The sequence below is a fragment of the Pipistrellus kuhlii genome, unplaced genomic scaffold (genome assembly GCF_014108245.1).
Source record: "Pipistrellus kuhlii isolate mPipKuh1 unplaced genomic scaffold, mPipKuh1.p scaffold_m20_p_23, whole genome shotgun sequence".
Lineage (NCBI taxonomy): Eukaryota > Metazoa > Chordata > Mammalia > Chiroptera > Vespertilionidae > Pipistrellus > Pipistrellus kuhlii.
This window is the reverse complement of record NW_023425522.1, coordinates 12,316,407-12,335,726: the sequence shown is the minus strand read 5'-3', so window position 1 is coordinate 12,335,726 and position 19,320 is coordinate 12,316,407. Positions and strand designations below refer to the sequence as shown.

Here is a 19,320-nt window from a genome sequence, read left to right as displayed (position 1 = left end):
AATCAATAAAATATTAAAAAAAAAAAAGATTACAAAAAATATATACCGTCCCTCTCGGGGCGCAACATATATTTCAAGGACGTATTCATACGTCCTACCCGTTCCCGATATTGTTTACGTTTGACGTATTTATAGGTCCCGTTCGGTTAACAGGTTAAGGAAAAAGGAAACAGGAAAAAAATATTTTACTCAGTCATGTTTCTTCTTTCAATGAAAACACTGAATCAACATCTTTTATTTTATTTTTTAAAAAATATATTTTATTGACATTTACAGAGAGGAAGAGAGAGTTAGAAACATCGATGAGAGAGAAACATTGATCAGCTGCCTCTTGCACACCCCCTACTGGGGACATGCCCGCAACCAAGGTACATGCCCTTGACCGGGATCGAACCTGGGACCCTTGAATCCGAAGGCCGACCTCTATCCACTGAGCCAAACCGGTCCTGGCTGAATCAACATCTTTTAAAGAAAGCAGCCAGAAAAACCAGGCTGCTATACCGAGCACAACCTGGTAGGCCAGCAAGCTAGCAGTAAGGGAAGCCAGACTAGAAATGAATCGAGACAAAAAGCCAGTAGCGTGATCACCAGTCAGAACAGACTTGGAGTGGGAAGGCAAGTTAAAAATTACAGTTGGCTCACAAGTTTAACAGCTCACAGGTCTGGTAAAGTGGCAGGGTTTCTGATATAGTTCTAATTAGAGACACTGAGGCAGAGCCAGCACCTGGATAATCAACTGTATGGCAAGTTGCAATGACAAAGTCTAAAGCTCTGAAAACACAGCCCTCAGCCCGTCCACACAGCTGGATCCACCCCTTTGTTGGGAAATTGTGGGAATTCAAGAGGCCTTAATCGTACACTGGGCTCAGATGCTAGCAACGAGCTTCATAAGCCTTGGTCACCACTCTGAGCTGACTTAGAATACTCATGGGGTATAATCTGGTAGATTAGTTAATGTATCTGGTTCTCATCAATGGGGATTTTTTTCCTCTTCTACACTAATGGCAGAGGTTAGACACAGACAAGTATCTGCCATAGTCATTCACCATCTGAGGTGGCAAGAATAATTTCAAAATCATAAGCAAAAACATATTTAACAGAAAACTTGGGTATACTTACAGGAGGTATCATCCAACCATTCAATGTGAGCCGGAGGATATTCTTTAAAATAGGAAAAGATATCCTGGGTACTCATCTCATCTACTCCGCAAATGTAGATTGTCTCCAGTCTCACTTTGGGGATTGCTAAAAACACAGGACACAGAAAAGATGATAGGATTTTCCCACCCACTACTGCACACTCCACCCTATTACACAGTTCAGGTAACGTGTGTTTAGAAAGAAATATGCTGAAAGAGATGGCATTTATTTTAAAAGAAAAGGAGAGATGACAGCAAGGTATTGTTTTGCTTTTTATCACAGACCAAACAGCATTAAATCAATTATTTAAGTCAGAACAGGTTTTTAGGCTAAGAAAGATTGAACAATTAATGTTGATAAAATACACAATACCTTTCCCCAAATTAACCTGCAATTAAGCAATGCCAAATTCAATAGGCTTTTTCATTAAACTAGGCAAGCTGATTCTAAAATCTATATATAAAAAAGCCTATGTAGCCCATCAACCGGCTGACCATCCGGTCGCTATGACACATACTGATCACCAGGGAGCTGCCAAGCTGCAGTGACTTGGCAGCGGCGGTCCTTGGGTGACACACCCCGAAACCAGAGAGGAGGGAGCCCGATTCCTCATGGTGCTGCGCGGTTTCACCTTCAGCCGTGGGTTATGTTGTTGCTGGGGCACTCTAGGCCCCAAATCTGGTTTACTGCGCACTTGTGTTTGTGTTCCACACCCTGCATGACAGCAACTTTGCAGAGTGCCCTCTCCCTCTCCGGGACCCCTCGGGGGATGTCAGAGAGCCAGTTCTGGCCTGACCCCCACAGGCCAGCCCGAGGGACCCTACTCACTCCACAGACACCAGGGAGGGACACGGGAGGCTGCCTCCAGGGTCTGTCCAGCCCATCACACCCAGTCCTGCCTCACTGGCCACCTTCGAATTAATTTCCTTTCAATGTGCACAAAAGAGGGCACATGGTCACCAGGTTTTAAATATTTATGGAAGAAAAATGTGGAACAGTTCAGGCCATTTCTGAAAAAGAAGAGACGCTGCCCCTGGATATAAAGCAAAGAAGGAAACTAAAGTAATGAAATCTTATAAATACTGATAAAATGACAGCTTAAAATAAAAACCGGCAAAGAACATGAGTACTAGACAATTCACACAACAGGAAATACAATAAATATATGAAAAGATGGCTGACCTCACAATCAGAAAAACACACACTAAAACAAGATACCACTTTTCAATTACTAGAATTTTTTTAAATTTATGTATTTTACTATCAATTGTTGGTAGGGTGGAGAAAAGAGCCCTCCTCCCTCTGCTGGCGGGATTGAGAAGTGGCACAGCCACTCAAGAACAAATTGGAAGTGCCTGCTATAAATGTAATTTAGCACGTGACCTTTAGGCCTAGTTACTCCTCATGTGGGTTCATACAGTAGCTCACACAAAGATATCTGTTTTATCATTTTGAAGAGTAAAAGGTTTAAGGGGAGCCCACATAGGTGTGTCCAGACTACCTGGTAAATCAGGTGATACCTTCCTGCCACCCAGATTATGAAGATGGAGATACTGTTAAGACCTTTGAATCTCTGCAAATCCTTACTAGTGACCAGCGGTACAACACTGAACAAGCCCAAATGAGCCAGGTGTTCACAGTGGACATCCAGGCTGGGAAACTGAAGGAGTCAGACCAGGGGGCCTTTTCAGTTCTTGGAGCTAAAGGCCATGAGTATGGATGAAAAGGGTCCCAGGGGAAGTAGAGAGGGAACAAACAACAGGAAGAGCTCCTGGAGATGGCAGAGAAAACAGACCGGGGAAAAAGTCTGAGGAACACTTGTTGACCTGATAACGGGGTTTATTTATAAATAAGACAAGCAATAAGGAAATACCTAAGTAAATAAATACCAAGAGCATCATAGCACTGTTCTAACATTATAATGCTTTTATTACAAAAACAAAGACACAAACCTGCAGAAATAGCTTATAAACAAAAGACAATAAGGAATAAAACTTCTGGCTTCAGTTGTCTTTATTTAAATTGATATTTATAAAGAGGAAGGGAAAGGGATAGAGATAGAAACATCAATGATGAGAGAGTCATTGATGGGCTGCCTCCTACACCCAACCCCATAGGGATCGAGCCTGCAACCTGGGCATGAGCCCTGACTGAGAATCAAACCGTGACCTCCTGGCTCATGGGGTGATGCTCAACCACTGAGCCACGCCGGCTGGGCTTTATTTTAATGTACAGAGAATGGTATACACATCTAGAAATGGGCAATCAACAGTCTTGTTCAAAAGAAGCCGGTATGGATACAAAAGCCATTATCACTACAAAGGTAAACGTTTCAATGAGCTGGGAGAAAAGTTCATTCTCAAAAGAGAACCAAACCAACTGTGGCAAGATGCACTGGAGATGAAACCTTGTTAAGCTCAAAATGTGATGGAAGACTGCCAAAGGAGAATGCTCAATACTTCCTCACCTTGCTGACAATGTCACTGCTTAAAATAAAACAAAGCAGGAGCCTAGATCTGTGTCCAATCAGTGAGGAAGGCTAACTGCTGAGATGGCGGTGAACAGATGGATGAGGGGATGAGAACTGGCCATTTACCGAGTGCTGACTACCAGCAAGGTGGTAAGGGCATCATCTTGCTTGTTTTTACCAGGAAAGAAAACAATGAATGACAGGGAGTAGGAAAGTAGATTTCTGAAAATCCAGAGAAAAAGAAGCCAATCCCAAGGCCTCACACTAAGATGTTGAAAAAATTTGTAAGACATTAAATATAGTTACTCAGAATATGAGAGGTGATTCCCAAGGAAAGAACAGGCAGCAAAGCTTGGGTGAGACACTCTGCCAAATAACACATATGGGAGACAGACAAAGGGTAAATGACTAATGACAAAGGTAAAAGAACAAATATAAGATCTAAAAGACTAACAGCAGCCTATATAATGATCTGGAAAATGCAGATGGCAGATTGTCAAGTGAAAAGGAAAGGGAGAAACAAAATAAAATCCGCATGCAGAAAAGATTAGAAGGAAATACACAAAATGCTGACAATGACTGGGTTTTATGTTAGACTCTGGGCAACTTTTCTTACTCTCCTTCCCAAGTTTTCTTTGGTGAACGTGAGTTGTGAAATGTGTAATGAAGAAAAGGGTACAGTTCAGAGTATATAGGCTCATCAAAAATGCCAATGGCTTTCCCCCCCCCATACACCAAAAAGTTACAGGTTTGATCCGCAGTCAGGCAGTTGATAGATGTAATATCTCTCTTTCTCTCCTCCCACCCTTTCCTTCCTCCCTAAATCAATAAAACATATCCCCAGGTAAAAAATATATATATATATATATATATACATATATATATATATATATATATATATATATATATATATATATTTTTTTTTTTTAATTTAATGTAATTCTCTGGAATTTTTAAAAGGAGCTGATCAAACAGAATCTACAATCCCTTAAGAAACCAAGTCTCACTCTAGCCGGTTTGACTCAGTGGACAGAATGTCGGCCTGTGGAATGAAAGGATGCAGGTTCGATTCTGGTCAAGAACATGTGCCTTGGTTGCAGGCTTCATCCCTGTCCTTGGTCAGGGTGTGCACGGGAGGCAACCAATCGATGGGTGTCTCTTACAGAGATGTTTCTCTCTATCTGTCTCTCCCCCTCCCTTTCACTCTCTTAAAAAAAAAAAAAAAATCACTGAAAATATCTTCGGGTGAAGAGTAACGAAACAAACAAAAAATAAAACCAAGTCTTTCCCTTGGAAATGATGTGAGTTCTCTAAGAAGCAAGCCACACAAACCTCTTTTCTTTTTTTTGGCAGCAATTCCTCACACCAAGAAATTCAAGTTCTATCTCGAGACCATTAAGGCATGTAATTTAGCTCGTCGTGACAATAAAGTGAAATGTGGACCTGATAATAAACTAAGACTTATAATTCACGGATCTATGTCTCATGGCATGATATGGGATTTTCATGATCAACATTTACCAACAGCTGGATAAAGATGCAGAAGACTGGCATACCAAAGTGAGGAATATAGCTAAAATGCTAAAAGGTGCAGGTAAGATGAAAATGAACTCGACAGACTGAAATGGAGTTTTGAAATTAATAAGATATAATTTGGTAAAGGTAAATAAAGTAATTCTTAAACAGTGCCTCAAGTACCAGACAAGACTGTTTGATGGGGAGAATTTCCAAGGAGAAGACCTGCGTGCTTCGGTTGACTAGCAGGTGAGTACACTACGCAACGGCTAAGAAAGAAATCGAGGTAGAGCCCTGCCATTCTCTCCGGGAATCCAACAATATCTGGAATCTACTCCTCACCTTATGAAGGACATTTAGAAACTGAAAAAGAGTTTAGAGGCGAGAGGCTAGAAAGTCAATTTACATAAATAAAGTGTAGGAAATGGGCTTACTGCTCATTCACCTGAAGGATTATTATTGAATGAGGAGAGAACATAATGTTGTTCTAAGGGTCACACAATAACTAACTAATGGACAGAAATTTTAAGAAAGCAATTTCTGTTCAACATAAGGAACATGTATTAACATGTATCCAAAACCAAAATTAGCTGCTTCATAAATAGTCCTTCTGCAATGTTCAAGCAGAAGCCAAAAGACCACTGGGAACTTTGCCAAAAGGCCTGCAGCCCGGGGCAGGAGGTGACCTTTGATGACCTCTGAGGTTCCTTCCAACCCTGAAAGCTTTGATCTTGGGGGTAAGGAAAGGAAAGCAGTCGCTAAGAGTAAGTAAGCAGCAAGTCACTTCTGAGGCAGAATGATCAGGCAGCACATCGCACACTCCCCCTGAGAGCTGGCAGAGAGGTTAGGAGCACAGGCTTCAGCCAGGCCAGCCTGCAAATCCCAGCTTTGCTACTTACCTAGCTACTTGCTACTGGGACCTCAGGCAAGGTTCTCTACCTCTCAGCACCTCAGTTTCCCCATCAGTAAAACAGAAATGGCGATTACCTTCCCTTCACAGGGCTGAGTGGCATATAGCAAGCATTTACCAAACGGTATCATTGATATTAAGAAGCAATAATTTGACACCTAATGTGGCTGCAGGAGTCAAGATGTTTATTCCAATGTTCCCATTCTCCCAAGAGGCTAGCCACTTAGAAGACTGCTTGGGAGATGGAAAATGCCAGATAATGAAAATAACAACTAACATTTATTGGGGACTTACTATGTACCAGACATAAGAACTGTACATTATGCTAGAGCCTCCCAACAACCCTAGTAAAAGCACCGTGCTCTGCCTCTCCACAGGAAGAAACTGAGTTTCTTAGAGCCTAAGTAACTTCCCCAAGGCACAGAGCTAGAAAGGAACAGGTCAGGATTCGAATATAGACAGCTAGGCTTCAGAACCCACACTCTTTTCTTTTTTAAAAAACTGATTTTAGAGGAAGGAAGAGAGCGGGGGGGGATCAACATGAAAGAGACACGATATCAACTGGTCACCACAAGCGTGAGCCCCCCCAGGGCCAGGGGACCGGCAACCGAGGCACAGCCCCTTGGCCAGGATGGGCCCAGCTCTCCGGTCCATGGGCCAACGTTGTAACCATGGAACCAACAGGCCAGGGCCAGAACCCACACTCTTAATCACCACACTAATGGTTCTCAATCTTGACTGTACATTAGAATTATTTAGCGAGATATAAAAATAACTATTGCTGGGACCTATTCAAACCCCTCGCGTACCTCCCATCCTTATTTAAACTGATCTGGGATAGGCAGCAGGGTTCTCCAGAGTTCAGGAATACTACCCTAGACCATGCTGCCTTCTGGATAAAAAACAGATTATAATGAGCAACGTGTCCCTGCTCATCCAGGCACATCTATTGCTTTTTTTTTTTTTTTTTTTAAATAATATATTTTATTGATTTTTTACAGAGAGGAAGAGAGAGGGATAGAGAGCTAGAAACATCGATGAGAGAGAAACATCGACCAGCTGCCTCCTGCACACCCCCTACTTGGGATGTGCCTGCAACCAATGTACATGCCCTTGACAGGAATCAAACCTGGGACCTTTCAGTCCACAGACCAACACTCTATCCACTGAGCCAAACCGGTTTCAGCACATCTATTGCTTTTTAGGAATATCTTAAGAACCATAAGATTAAAATTGCTTTTCAAAAACAAAAAATTTTTTTTTTAATTTAACCCCAAAAGTTATACTATTCAGGTAGGTATCATATTCTCACGTTATAAACAAGGAGATTGAGACCTAACAAGGTTCAATAACTTATCCACATTCACAAGGGGTCTGGGAGAAAGATTCCAGGAGGACACAGCACATCAAAGAGCTGCAACAGAGGAAAGAAATGTGAGTGGGTGATTAGGGCTTCATGGAGAAAATGACATCTGACAAGACAAAGCATGGGACAAGGAAGGGCAAAATGAGCAGAATGAAAAGGCACGAATTGCCACAGTGAACGCTCACAGGCTAGAAGTTAGCCAGCTGCAGCTATGAGAGGAGTCAGAGCTCTGCTTGGGCCCAGACTGAGCAGGCACAGGAATGCCAAGCTGCACAGCTATCCTTGGCCCTCATAGGGCTTTTCCTGAAACTGAAGTCCACCCAGATAGATGCCTGGAAACCCAGCCTGCAAGGGAAGCAAGGTCCTATTTCCAACTTGAACTCATGAGGCAGAAAAAACTGTAAAGCAGGATTCAGAGTTGAGCTCTGTATCCAAGCTACTCTACCCACTGGGACAGACTGAGGAGATTTGAGTCTGTGCTGTCATATCACAGACACCAAGCAACTGGTCGCCTCCTGCATGAGTCCCCACCAGGGCCAGGGAACCTGTAAGCAAGGTACATCCCCTTGACCAGGAATTGAACCCCTGAAATCCTGACTCCACTTTTACTAGCTGCATAACCTCAGGCATTTATTAAACTTCTTTGAGCCTATTTCTACTTCTCTGTAAAACAGGAATACAAAATATATTCTTCATAGGGTTGTTGTGAGAAACAAATAAGAAACGAATGTGCAATATGCCAACAAACATAGTGCCAGGTAAGACAGCAAGTTCCTCAAAACAGTAGCTATTCTTTCGTTCATTCAACATACTTTTATCAATCAAGCAAGCCTAGAGAAACTCATAGAGCAGAGCACAGACATTTAACATGCAGAGGTCTGCCTATTAAGTCCTTCAGAAATACCCAAATTTGCAAATACAACAGAGGGAGACCTTTTGTACTCATGGATTTATTTTATATTAGCGTGGAATAATAAGTATGGCTATGAACTCAGTAAAAAATTTCTCTTTATTTTATAAATTGTGTCAGAAGACTGGGGCAGATTACTCTTTTTAATTCAGGGTGAGTTCCAAGCAGCAAAACAATTATCCTAATAAAATAGAAAAATAAGATAAAACCACAAGCCTGCATCTAAAGAAGAATGACAACTTTTCCCTACCAATCCAATACTGCTCTGACTCCCCTTAAAGAGGTCTCGCTGTGATATTCTTCTAATACGTTTATTTTATTTTATTATCCTCAGGCAAGGATGTTTTTTCCATTAATTTTTACAGAGTAAAAGGAGGGAGGGAAGGAGGGAGGGAGGGAGAGACAACAATGTGAGAGAGACATATCAATTGGTTGCCTCCTGCATGCCCCCAACCAGGGCCAGGAGCCTGCAACTGAGTTATGTGCCCTTGACCAGAATGGAACCCGGCACCCTTCTCTCTGCAGGCAGACAATCTAGCCACTGAGCCAAACTGGCTCTGGCTACTTCCAATACATTTGAAGACAAAGAAAAGTTAAGCTTCCTATGATAAGAGCAGAAATGGGTAAGCTTCCGTAGAAGCACAGGTTCTAATCTCAGCTCTGCCACTAACTGGGTGACTTTCATTGGGCCTCCTCTGACAAGACAATCTTTTTTTCCCAGCTCTAACATCTGAGACACGGCTAACACAACTTTAAACAGACCTCCTCAAAAATGGAGACATCACACGTCTCTTTCCTTTGGGAGTATTTGAATGAGGACTGGACATGCAAGGCAAGGCCAGAAGCACCAGCCATGGCAGGAAACGTTACTATCTGGGGAAATGTGGAAAAAGTCCCCCCAAACACCCAGTACCTTTCTTCATCATGTCTCGGTCCAAGGCGATATTTCTTTGGGCAAGATTTACTTCTGATCGTAAATGGAAGCGCTTAGCTCGTTGTTCTTTCTTTTCAATTGCTTCCTAGAAGGTACAGTAAAAGCCGAGTTTCAACGAACGAGAAAAGTTAGATGGCACACACAATCACAAATATAACATAAGGCATCAGTGACAACCCTAAAATAAATCAGAAGAAATAAGCAACAATGTACCTTTAATAATTTTTGCAGAGAACTGGATACTCAAAGTCAATGACTGGGAGGGTGTACATTAATGCTGCTATAATTTGTAATAATCTCCATGATGATTCAATGCCTATCACTGTGTCTGAGGCAGAGTAGGAATTCAATGAATATTAGTTGATCCAATGAGTAATAAGTAACGCTTAATTCTCTGACATTTCATTTATTAGCAGTCAAGATTCAAACAAATTACAACTAAACAATCTCAAATCTCAATTTTCCAGGTGCAGAAACTGAAGCACAAAAAAAGTTAAAAGGTTTGCTGGAGGTACTTCAGCAGTAAGTGGGACAGAATTTCTGATCTCAGTGCTATTTCCAGGAGTCCCCTCCCCCCTCACCCCCATTTCACTGTCTGTGTGCATGGTAATCACACCTATCACGCTCATCCACATTATGTCTGCATGAGCAGTCCACTCCCGAAGGCTTTTTCCTGGTTTAAAAATAGCTTTGAGGCAAAGAAGCTCTCTATCATCCAGGCTTGTATCCATGCAATTGCCAGTTTTCAAATTAAGTGACAAGCATTGATGCTTCATTGAAAAACAAAATAATCAGCTTCGTAAGTTTTTTTCTCCCCAAGACCTAAAATAAATCCAGATCCGTGGGTTTCTGACGGCTCTTGGGAGCCCTCGCTAATTACACATTGACTTTGCACGCTAATTGAAGGTCTGACTACACAGAATGCTTGTGGGGACTGGTAAAGCAGCAACACTTCTGTTATTTCCCAACAGTTATGCTAATTTTCTTCCCTCAAATCTTCCCAGTGCAAAGAGCTAATCTACCTTTCTTTAGTAACAGTTTAAGTACCAATTCTGGGACTACCACTCTTTCCCCCATTATATTTGTTTATATAATGGCAAACTGTGTTGGATTAAGAACAGTGCAGTCTACTTCTGGTTCAATTACAGTAAGAAAACATCTTCACTTAATTTTCCTGTTTGTCTAAAAGATCATTTCTTTCTTTTGGCCTTTAAGCCATCTACGCCAGATTGAGTCCCAAATAAGATATAAAAATGTAAGCATGACATTTTTATTTTTTATTTTACACATCCAATATAGCAACATAGTGCTACTATTCAGAATTCAAGATTCTATTCCAAACTCAATTGCACACGTTAAAGCAGAAAGAATGTCTAAACTGGATATCACCAACATAAGCAATAATATGCACTATTTATAATAAGGAAAATAATAGGTTTAGCTCTGTGAGGAATTACAGTGAAGTTGGTAATCTAGTAACAGTAATCACTAGATAAAAGATAATATTCCCAGATACTGAGAATAATTCAGCTGACTTGGTCTTCAAAGTTTAGATAGCCACAGAGTAAGGAAATCCTATTTTTCCAGGGGGGGAGGGGAGAAAGGTTGTGTGTTGTTTTTTGTTTTTGTTTTTTTAGGAAGGAAGAAAGAGAAAAAGTAACTTCGATGTGAGAGAAATACATCAATTGGCTGCCTCCTGCACGCACCCCAATCAGGGATCAAACCCCACAACCTAAGGATGTGCCCTGACCGGGAGCTGAAGCTGCGACCTTGTTGCACAGGATGACGCTCCAACCAACTGAGCCACATCAGCCAGGGCGGGAGACCCTATTTTCCTAAGCCTGCGGCCAGTGAGCCACAAAAGACATTTCCTAAAAGCCTACTGTGTGCCAGGCACTTTTCATGTTTCAGTTAAAGTAAAAAATAGTTTATATCACTTTTAAAGAATGTATACAGCATAAAAAAGCATTTGCAGTGCAGAACTTTTTCTTGGATATGATTAAGCACAGGTATAGTGATTTTATCTTATCGTGAACACGAGAATACACAAATACTGCCTGGATGTTTCCAGAATGCACAAAAGCATCATTGTGTAACATAAAATTTAAGTTAAATACATTTTAATCCACCAACTAAAGAAAACAGGTGGGACAGAATAATTGCAGTTCCGCCAATCCTAGGAACCAGGTTCAGCCGCTTGTCAAAAGGAGTAAATCACGGTCCGCCTTACCTTGGAGGTGACATCAATCCCGGTGATGAAACTGCCAGCCTTGTTTTCATATCTTCTGCTTGTGTCCTAACACGAGGGGGAAGAGTAAGAAATGCTGACAGCAAGTGACGAAGAAAAATTCATGATAAAAACAGCTGATGCCTTTGGGATAGTCCTTCTCTCGAGCAATCCTCCACACACACACCCCCCCCTTCCCCCGAGGAAACCCATCGCAGGGACTGTCGTAGCAATCACCACGCTAAGGAGAAGTCACTTCTAGCTTAGAGCCTGTCCAAACCTTAAACAATGCCATCCACTGAAGGTGTCATGTAAGTGGAAATCTACAAGCTTTTGTGAAAAGCATCCAAGATGAGGCGCAGTCACCTCTCTCCCCAACCCGGCCGGGCCCTATTCATCATGCCAGGCCACGAGGTAGATGAAGCACAAGTCTTCATCAAAATGCAGACAATCCAGACTGGCCCAGACCTTCGGAAAACACAGCACAGGGCCATGAAAAGAGGGTGGGATCGGGGAAACCCGGGACTGAGAAGGCAGCTCTGATGTTCACAGACGACATGACACTTCACAGTTCCTTTGGCCGCTCTGGGCCTAGGTGTCCTCCATGGTACCTGCCCACCTTCCCGACCTCTCACTGCTCTCATATCTGTTCCCCCAACAAGACAATCTTGTGCCTGTCTCAGAGCCTTCTGCTTACTGTGGCCCCTACTGGAGACACTTTCTTCCAAATCTGCACATGGCTGGGTCCTTCGAGTCACTGAGGGTTTGCCTTAAATATCACCATCTCAGAGGACTTCCCGGACCATCCTATCCCATGCAGCTTCCCGCCCTGCACACCCTCCCTGCCCTCTGCACTCTCTATGCCATTCGCATGCTTTATTTTTGTCACAGCATCCACCACTGTCCAAAATTACTTGTTTACTTGTGCTCCCCAACTGGAACATAAACTTCGGGAGGGCGTTTAATCTTGATCAAGTGCCTAGGACTGTGCCTGGCACACAGTAGGGGAGGCCATGGGTGTCCGACTGAATGAACACAGGGAGGACACACATACTTCACAGCTGCGGTGATATTGAAATGGCATCATGTAGTAAATGGTAAAAATGACACTGTTAATTATTGTTACCAAAAGGCATCAGTGATCCACTTTCACCTTTCCCCATAATTTCAGTTTAACACCAAGGCTTGCTGACTTGATTAAAAAAAAAAAAAGAAGAAAAAAAAAAGTCGTTCCTTCGTGTCAGGTGAGCCATGAAAGGCCTGAGAAGGGCCATGCAGGCCTGAGACTGGCCCCAAGAAGCGGGCAAAGTACCCCGGAAACACAAGCAAAACGCCGCGCACCGCCAAAACCGGTTTGGCTCAGTGGATAGAGCCTCGGCCTGCAGACTGAAGGGTCCCAGGTTCGATTTCGGTCAAGGGCATGTACCTTGGTTGCAGGCACATCCCCAGTGGGGGTGTGTGCAAGAGGCAGCTGGTTGATGCTTCTCTCTCATCGATGTTTCTAACTCTCTATCCCTCTCTCTTTCTCTCTGAAAAAAAAAAAATCAATAAAATATATTTAAAACAACAACAACAACAACGCCGCGCACCATCCCCCGCAGGTGATAAAAGGCGGACCGAGATCCACTGCGCATTGGCGGATGTTTTGGTTCCAGGAAAGGTCAGGTGTCGGGGCCGGCGTGTAGGGGCTCCAGAGCCGGGGGGGGCTGCCCGGGGGCAAGATGACCCTCAGGCCACCCCGGCAACACGGAGCTCCCATCGCTGTCAAGCCCAGCCGACCCGGGAGAAACCCGGAGCGCTCCGTCTACCAGACACCAGCCGCCCGCAGCGGGACCGCCAGGAGCCCGGGGTGCCGGCCGCTGACGGTGCCCCGCGGTCCGGGCCGCTCGGGGTTCGGTTCCCGCCCAGACAGCCCGGCCCCTCCGCGCTCATCCCCGGGCACAGGCTGGCTCAGGGGGGCGGGAAGGGAACGTCCCTCACCACCCTCCAGCGCTCCCACCCCTCGCAGCCCCTCAGCACCCATTTCCGGGCGCCCCGCGTCCTTCCTCTCGCTCCGGGTCTCCCCAGCCAGGCGTCCCCGCCCCCCGGGCGCTCGCTCCCCTCTCTCCTTCCCCCGACTTTCCCCCGGCCGGGCAGCCGGCCGCCTCCCCTTCCGGCCCGTCCAGGCGCGGGACGATCGCTCGCCCGGCGACCTCCCCCCTCGCCTCCCGTACCGGGATCAGTTCTTTCAGCGAGCGCCGCACCGGCACCATCTCCAGCTCGCCCTCCTCCACCTCCATGGGCTCCGGCTCGCCACGCTCCAAACCGGACTCCGCCTCAGGCGACGGGAGCCCCAAGGCCAGCCCCGCCGAGGCCTCAGCCTTCACCGACACTCGCAGGCCCCGGACGGCCGCCATCGCCTCCCGCCCGCCGGCCGCACCACTGAGAGCCCGCCCCGCACACTCGAAGGCTAGAGCGCCGTCGCTACTGCCACCGAGCAGCCGCCTCCGCTGCCTAGAGCGTCGCCCGCTTCGCTAGAAGGCCCCCTCCCTTCCCCCCACTCCGCTGCAGCGCCGCGCCCCCTTGTGTCGGGAGGAACCCGGCGGTCTGCAGTAGGACCTGGGAAGGAGGAGGCTGGACCGAATGGGGACGAGGGAGGGGCCTGTTAGAGGGGCGGGGCATGGAAAAAATCGGGTAGTCTGGATTTAGAAAACGCTTTAAACCTGTAATGAAAGCTAGTTTTACTGTGGTCATTATGTGCCAGTGACTATTCCAAACCCTTCACTCCTACAACAGCCCTATTAAGTAGGTACTGTTAATCCCATTTCACATGGAAAGAAACTGAGGCACACAAATTTACCCAAGATGACAGGCTATCCAATATAATAAAAGGGTAATATGCAAATTGTCCCCTCCACTGGGAGACCAGGGGGCAGGGCTCTCCCCATCATCATTCCCCATCAGGGCAGGCCTGCTGGACCCCGCCTGTGCATGAATTTGTGCACCAGGCCTCTAATATAAGGGATCAAACCTGAATCTCAGCCTAGGCAATGAGGCTCCAGAGACCAGAATGAGCTTTGGTCTATGACGTCTGAGCAGTCTGTAGGTTCAGCAGTGTACTTGCCTTGCCAACCTATGTCTCTTTCAAGTCTCCCAATAATGGACCCATTTTACATACACAGAAATGGAGGCTCCAAGAGCGTAGTGAGCTGCCCAAAGGCCAGAACCTTCCTGACTCTTGAGGGCCAAGAACCACTGTCTGTGAAGTTCTGAACATGGTTTCTGGCATGTTCTAACAAGAGCCTGGTGGGGAGCAAGGGGGTGTCTGTAGGCTCCCAGAGGGCTCCACTGGTCAGTTTTTCCTTTGAGCCCTGACTTTGCACCCTATGTTACCTTGGGCTAGTCTGGCCCCTTTCTGGGCCTGTCTTCCCACCTCAGGAGGGTGTAGATGGGGTCATAGGGTCTCAGAAGCCCTATGAGCTCTGACCATGGAGAAACAGTCGATTATATATTTTTAAAATATATTTTATTGATTTTTTTACAGAGAGGAAGAGAGAGAGATAAAGAGTTAGAAACATCGATGAGAGAGAATCATCGATCAGCTGCCTCTTGCACACCCCCTACTGGGGTTGTGCCCACAACCAAGGTACATGCCCTTGACTGGAATCGAACCCGGGACCTTTCAGTCCACAGGCTGACGCTCTATCCACTGAGCGAAACCCGTTTTGGCGCAATTATAAACCAAGCGAGAACATGACCAGCATCAGACACACCTGGGTTTCAAGGGGGCAGAGCCTGCCCCTTACACTGCCCCTTACCCATCAGCACCTCAGTGCCCTCAGCAGCCGTACGGGACAATGTCACGCACCCCAAAGGAGGCCGTGGAGGTGAAATGAGGTAAGTGTAGCCACCAGTTCACAGTGGGACTTGACTGAGGTCTATAAGTTGGTTAACCCTCGGGGACGAGACCAATGTGCACGAAGGGGGAGGTAGCTTAGAGATGGAATTGGAGGAAAGTGTGGACAACTCTCTTAGAAATTTGTGAAGATGGGGGCTAGGGGCCAAGGAGGGCATTGAGGGTCTTCTAAATGTTTGGCTGAAATTGACCAGTCCCTCTCCTTTCTCTCACCCTTTCCCTCGCAGGGAGGAGGGGAATACATAATGGAATCCTACCTCTCCTGGGATAACACAGGGAAAAGTCGCTAAACGGTAATATAAGCTCCCGTGGTGAAATCAGATGCTGGCGGAGGACTGGTAACACGGTCCACTGGCCCGAGGCGGTGTCCTGCTGACTCACGCAGGAGTGCTCTTCGATGCGATTTTAAATCGGACACCCACAAACCCACGCCCCCCGTTCATGTCCTTGGCCTATTCGCAGGTCGATGGTTAAGGAAACACGTCTCCAGCTAAAGAGAAGGCCGCTGACCCTGCCTCAGGAGGGTATCTGTGCTCTGCACAACCCCACGCAGTAAATTATTGAGAGGACTGTCCTCCCTCGCTTTCTGCGTGTGACCTGACCACTCGGCATCATTGACACGGAAGGCCACTCCCCAGTTCCGAAACCACACACACTCCTTATATGGTCACCCTGGGCTTCCCTCTCACCTCCCAGCGGCCCCTGCTCCGGTGCATCTTCAGTTCTTCCTCTTCCCCCAGCATTCACAGTCCCCCAGGACTCACTCCTGGGTCCTCTTTCTTCTCACCCCAGACACACCCCCGAGGCCATCATCACACCCATGGCTTCCAGGTCCACTGCCATCCCTCCCCTGCGGACCTCCCGCTCTCTGTGGCCAGTTCTCCCCTCTCCTCTGAGCTCCAGCCCGTCTGTCTAAATGCCTCCCTCACTTCTTCCTTGGAACTCCTCAAGGCACCTCAGACGCACCTCACCTGAGACTCAGACTCCCCCTTCCAAGCCAAGTCCTTTCCTAGTATGTTCCCAGCTTCCCTGATTAGCACCAGAGTCAATCCAGGTGTGCAAGCCTGGAAAGCGAGGAGCCACCCCGGACCCCTTCTTCCCCCGCCCCCAAGGCCAGGCCACTCAGAATTCTTGTCTGGCCTCCCACATCTCTCTTGTGTCCACCTGTTCCTTCCCATCCTCTCAGCTGCCACCCCTCAGCTTTTTTCCGTCCCGTCCGCCATCATGTCACCTCTGGTCTGGACACTGGAGTGGCCTCCTCGCTGGTTTCTCTGCTTCCCCCGTCCTCCGCCCCCATCCCTCCTCTACGCACTGCAGCCAGAGTGACCTCTTCAGCACATTGTGCAGCCCTGCCACCCGCGCCAGCTTCACTTTGCGCTCCTCTCCTGCTCACTCTCAGCACCACCACTTCCCTTCTTGGAAAGCTCTGTCCCTGCTAACCACAGGGCCTTTGCACAAGCTGGTCTCTCCACTTGGAGTTTTCTCTCCTCCTCCTTGGCCTAGAGAGTTCTTCCCTTTGGCTGGAAAGCCCCCTAACTACTCTCAGAGAGCCGCCACCACCGGCCTTTCCTGTAGTGTTGCCCATATCGGTTCCAGAATCAGGATTTTTTAAAAGCGCCCTAGGGCCTAGGCCAGGGGTCTACAACCTTTAAGACATAAAGAGCCACTTGGACCCATTTCCGAAGGGAAAAAAAAAAAGACCTGGGAGCCGCAAAACCATTGCGACATTTAAAACAAATATAACACTGCATATATTGTTTCTTACCTTAATGCTGTATACCGGATCGTGCAGTTAGCTGTCAATCTGAAGGAAAAAAAGGACTTTTTCACTTAACAATGTAAAATATATGTTTGCAAATTAATAGCTAATTAAAATATTTAATTTACCCGGTTAATGGGATTGTTGCTCCTGAACCTCAGTGCACAGTGTCAGCACATCAGGGCTGTAAGACGTTACCTTCATTTTCACACGGGCTTGCACGTTGTCGGAGCCGCGGTGAAGCTTCAAAAGAGCCGCATGCGGCTCTGGAGCCGCAGGTTGCCGACACCTGGCCTAGGCGATGCTAGCAGACAGCCAGGTTGACAACTACTGTTGAGACTGAATTAGGAGGGGCAGACCACAGCCGGGAGCCCTCTCAGCTTTGGGATGGGTGGAAGTCGGCACAGATTGCCTGAAAGCAAGAGAGGGGCGCTCCTGAGGGCCAGGGGTCCCTCCCGGGAAAGCTCCCGCACCTTGAGGCTGGTGCGCGGACTCGGGGAGGCCACGCCTGGAGTGTAACCAGCCCCTGCCTGTGTTTCGGTCCTGCATTGTTCTGGTTCATTCTTCAGCATAGACCTGCGCCTAGCTCATGAGGAGAAGGTCGTGGGGAGACCAAAGGACGGCGGGGGTCAAAGGGCACGCAGTGAGCTGCGGCTAGCACAGACAGTGACCAGTCCTGCTGGAGATGGCACAGAGCCAGTGCCGAGAGCATCCGAGAGCGAAGGCAGGGGGGCTGCCTCCTGCATGCCAGGAGAGTGGGACAGGGGTCGTTGGAAAGCGGTGGTGGTGGAAATCTGGGCCTGAGCTAGGTTATAGGCGGAGGAGCAGGAACAGAGGACCGGAAAAGGCCAGAGATATGCAGGCCCGAGAAGGAGCTCACAGGGATCCGTTGGAGAGAATGGGGTTCCCAGAGGGAAGGCGCCATTCCTGTGATCCCGCCGAGTCTCTTCAGATGGCCTCCACTGCGACGGAGCCTTGAGCGGGCAGATGGAAGTTGTGCAAGTTCTAGTTCCCGGTCCCTGATAACAGCCTTGGAGGAGGTGGGCCAGACTCCGGACCACATGCCCAGGGTGCCTCTGGGGCTGTGGGCCAGGGAAGACGACCTGGAGGAGGTGAGTTGGAGAGAGTGGGGGCCTGGGCAGCGGGGAAGGCAGGGAGAGGGACTGCAAAGCCAGACGGGCTAATGACAAATGGGTCAGTCCAACCTGCGTGGGGACTGGCAGCTGCCCTGGAGGGTGAGCCGGGACCCAGACTGTATTTCCTGAGCCATCCTCGCTGGAGAAACAGATGTGGCTGAGACCCCGAGGGCAGAGCCAGGTCTGTATGTGTGTGGGGGAGGGGACCAGGAGCAGGAGAGCGTCATTTAGGCTGTGGATGCCCAGGCCAGCAGGAGGCTGAAGCGGTGCAGGGAGTCCCTGCAGGCCGGGGACTGCCCTGTCGGTGAGACCAAAGGCAGGCCCCCTTGGCCGGCTGTCCTGGGCCTCAGTGGGCCCCTCAAGCCCAGGCCTGCTTACGTGCCCGAGGAGAGGCTGTGTAGGTGTGCCAGCCTGTGTGTGTGGAGGAAGGGAGGGGGGGCAGTGTGGGAGGAGAGGGGTGCCCTGTGGGTGTTTACATGAGTCCCAGTATGTGTCAGCATGTCCTCTTGGGAAAATTGGAACCCTCAGTGGCCCTGACCACTCTCCAACAGGCTGAGACCTCATAGGATGATCGTGTCGGGGGAGCAGAGAGCAGGCCGAGTGCCTGAGGGATCTTGCAGAGAGAGCAGCAGGGCTGCTGGCCGGGGCCTCAGATGCCAGGCAGAGCACTGTTGGGAGCACAGGGTTCTGAGAGGGCTGGGTAAGCTCAGGTGAGCACCAGGATCACGTGGCAGCTGGCAAGAGGGTGGGTGGAGAGCTGAGGACCAAGGCCAGGAGACCGGTGAGGCAGTGAGAGGTGGTGGGGCCCCAAGTGGTGGGGAGCAAGGGGGTACGGGAACCCTACTCATCGCTTCTGGCGGTGGGGAATTTCTGCCTCGCCTCCAGCACTGCTCCTGGAGAGACCTTCCCAAGATGCCCAGGGAGAGGGCAGAAGCAGCTCTGGCCTCCTCTCTCCGATGGAAAAGCCAATCCTCACGCCAGGCAGCCTCTGGCACCGTCTCCCTCTGCTTGGCGCTCCACAGACGGGCAAACACTCGGCCTGTGCCGAACCCACGGCC

At 47.8% G+C, this 19,320-nt stretch overlaps 1 protein-coding gene across 10 annotated transcripts in view; it reads right to left on the bottom strand.

Moving 5' to 3' along the window:
- NCBP3 (nuclear cap binding subunit 3) overlaps nucleotides 1-13,924 on the bottom strand; it is a 29,404-nt gene extending 15,480 nt beyond the window's left edge. For 3 of the 10 annotated variants that reach the window (XM_036451801.2, XM_036451806.2, XM_036451803.2), the window contains exons 1-4: nucleotides 13,686-13,922; nucleotides 11,476-11,541; nucleotides 9,225-9,330; nucleotides 1,120-1,245 (exon numbers count right to left, since the gene is read on the bottom strand). In XM_036451801.2, coding sequence (XP_036307694.1) covers nucleotides 1,120-1,245; nucleotides 9,225-9,330; nucleotides 11,476-11,541; nucleotides 13,686-13,868 — 481 coding nt within the window. In that variant the 5' untranslated portion in view covers nucleotides 13,869-13,922. Of the gene's footprint in view, nucleotides 1-1,119; nucleotides 1,246-9,224; nucleotides 9,331-9,458; nucleotides 9,574-11,475; nucleotides 11,542-13,685 lie in introns of all 10 variants that reach the window. The other 7 variants (XM_036451799.2, XM_036451807.2, XM_036451802.2 and 4 more) reach the window with 5 other exon arrangements.
- Nucleotides 13,925-19,320: the final 5,396 nt, after the last annotated feature.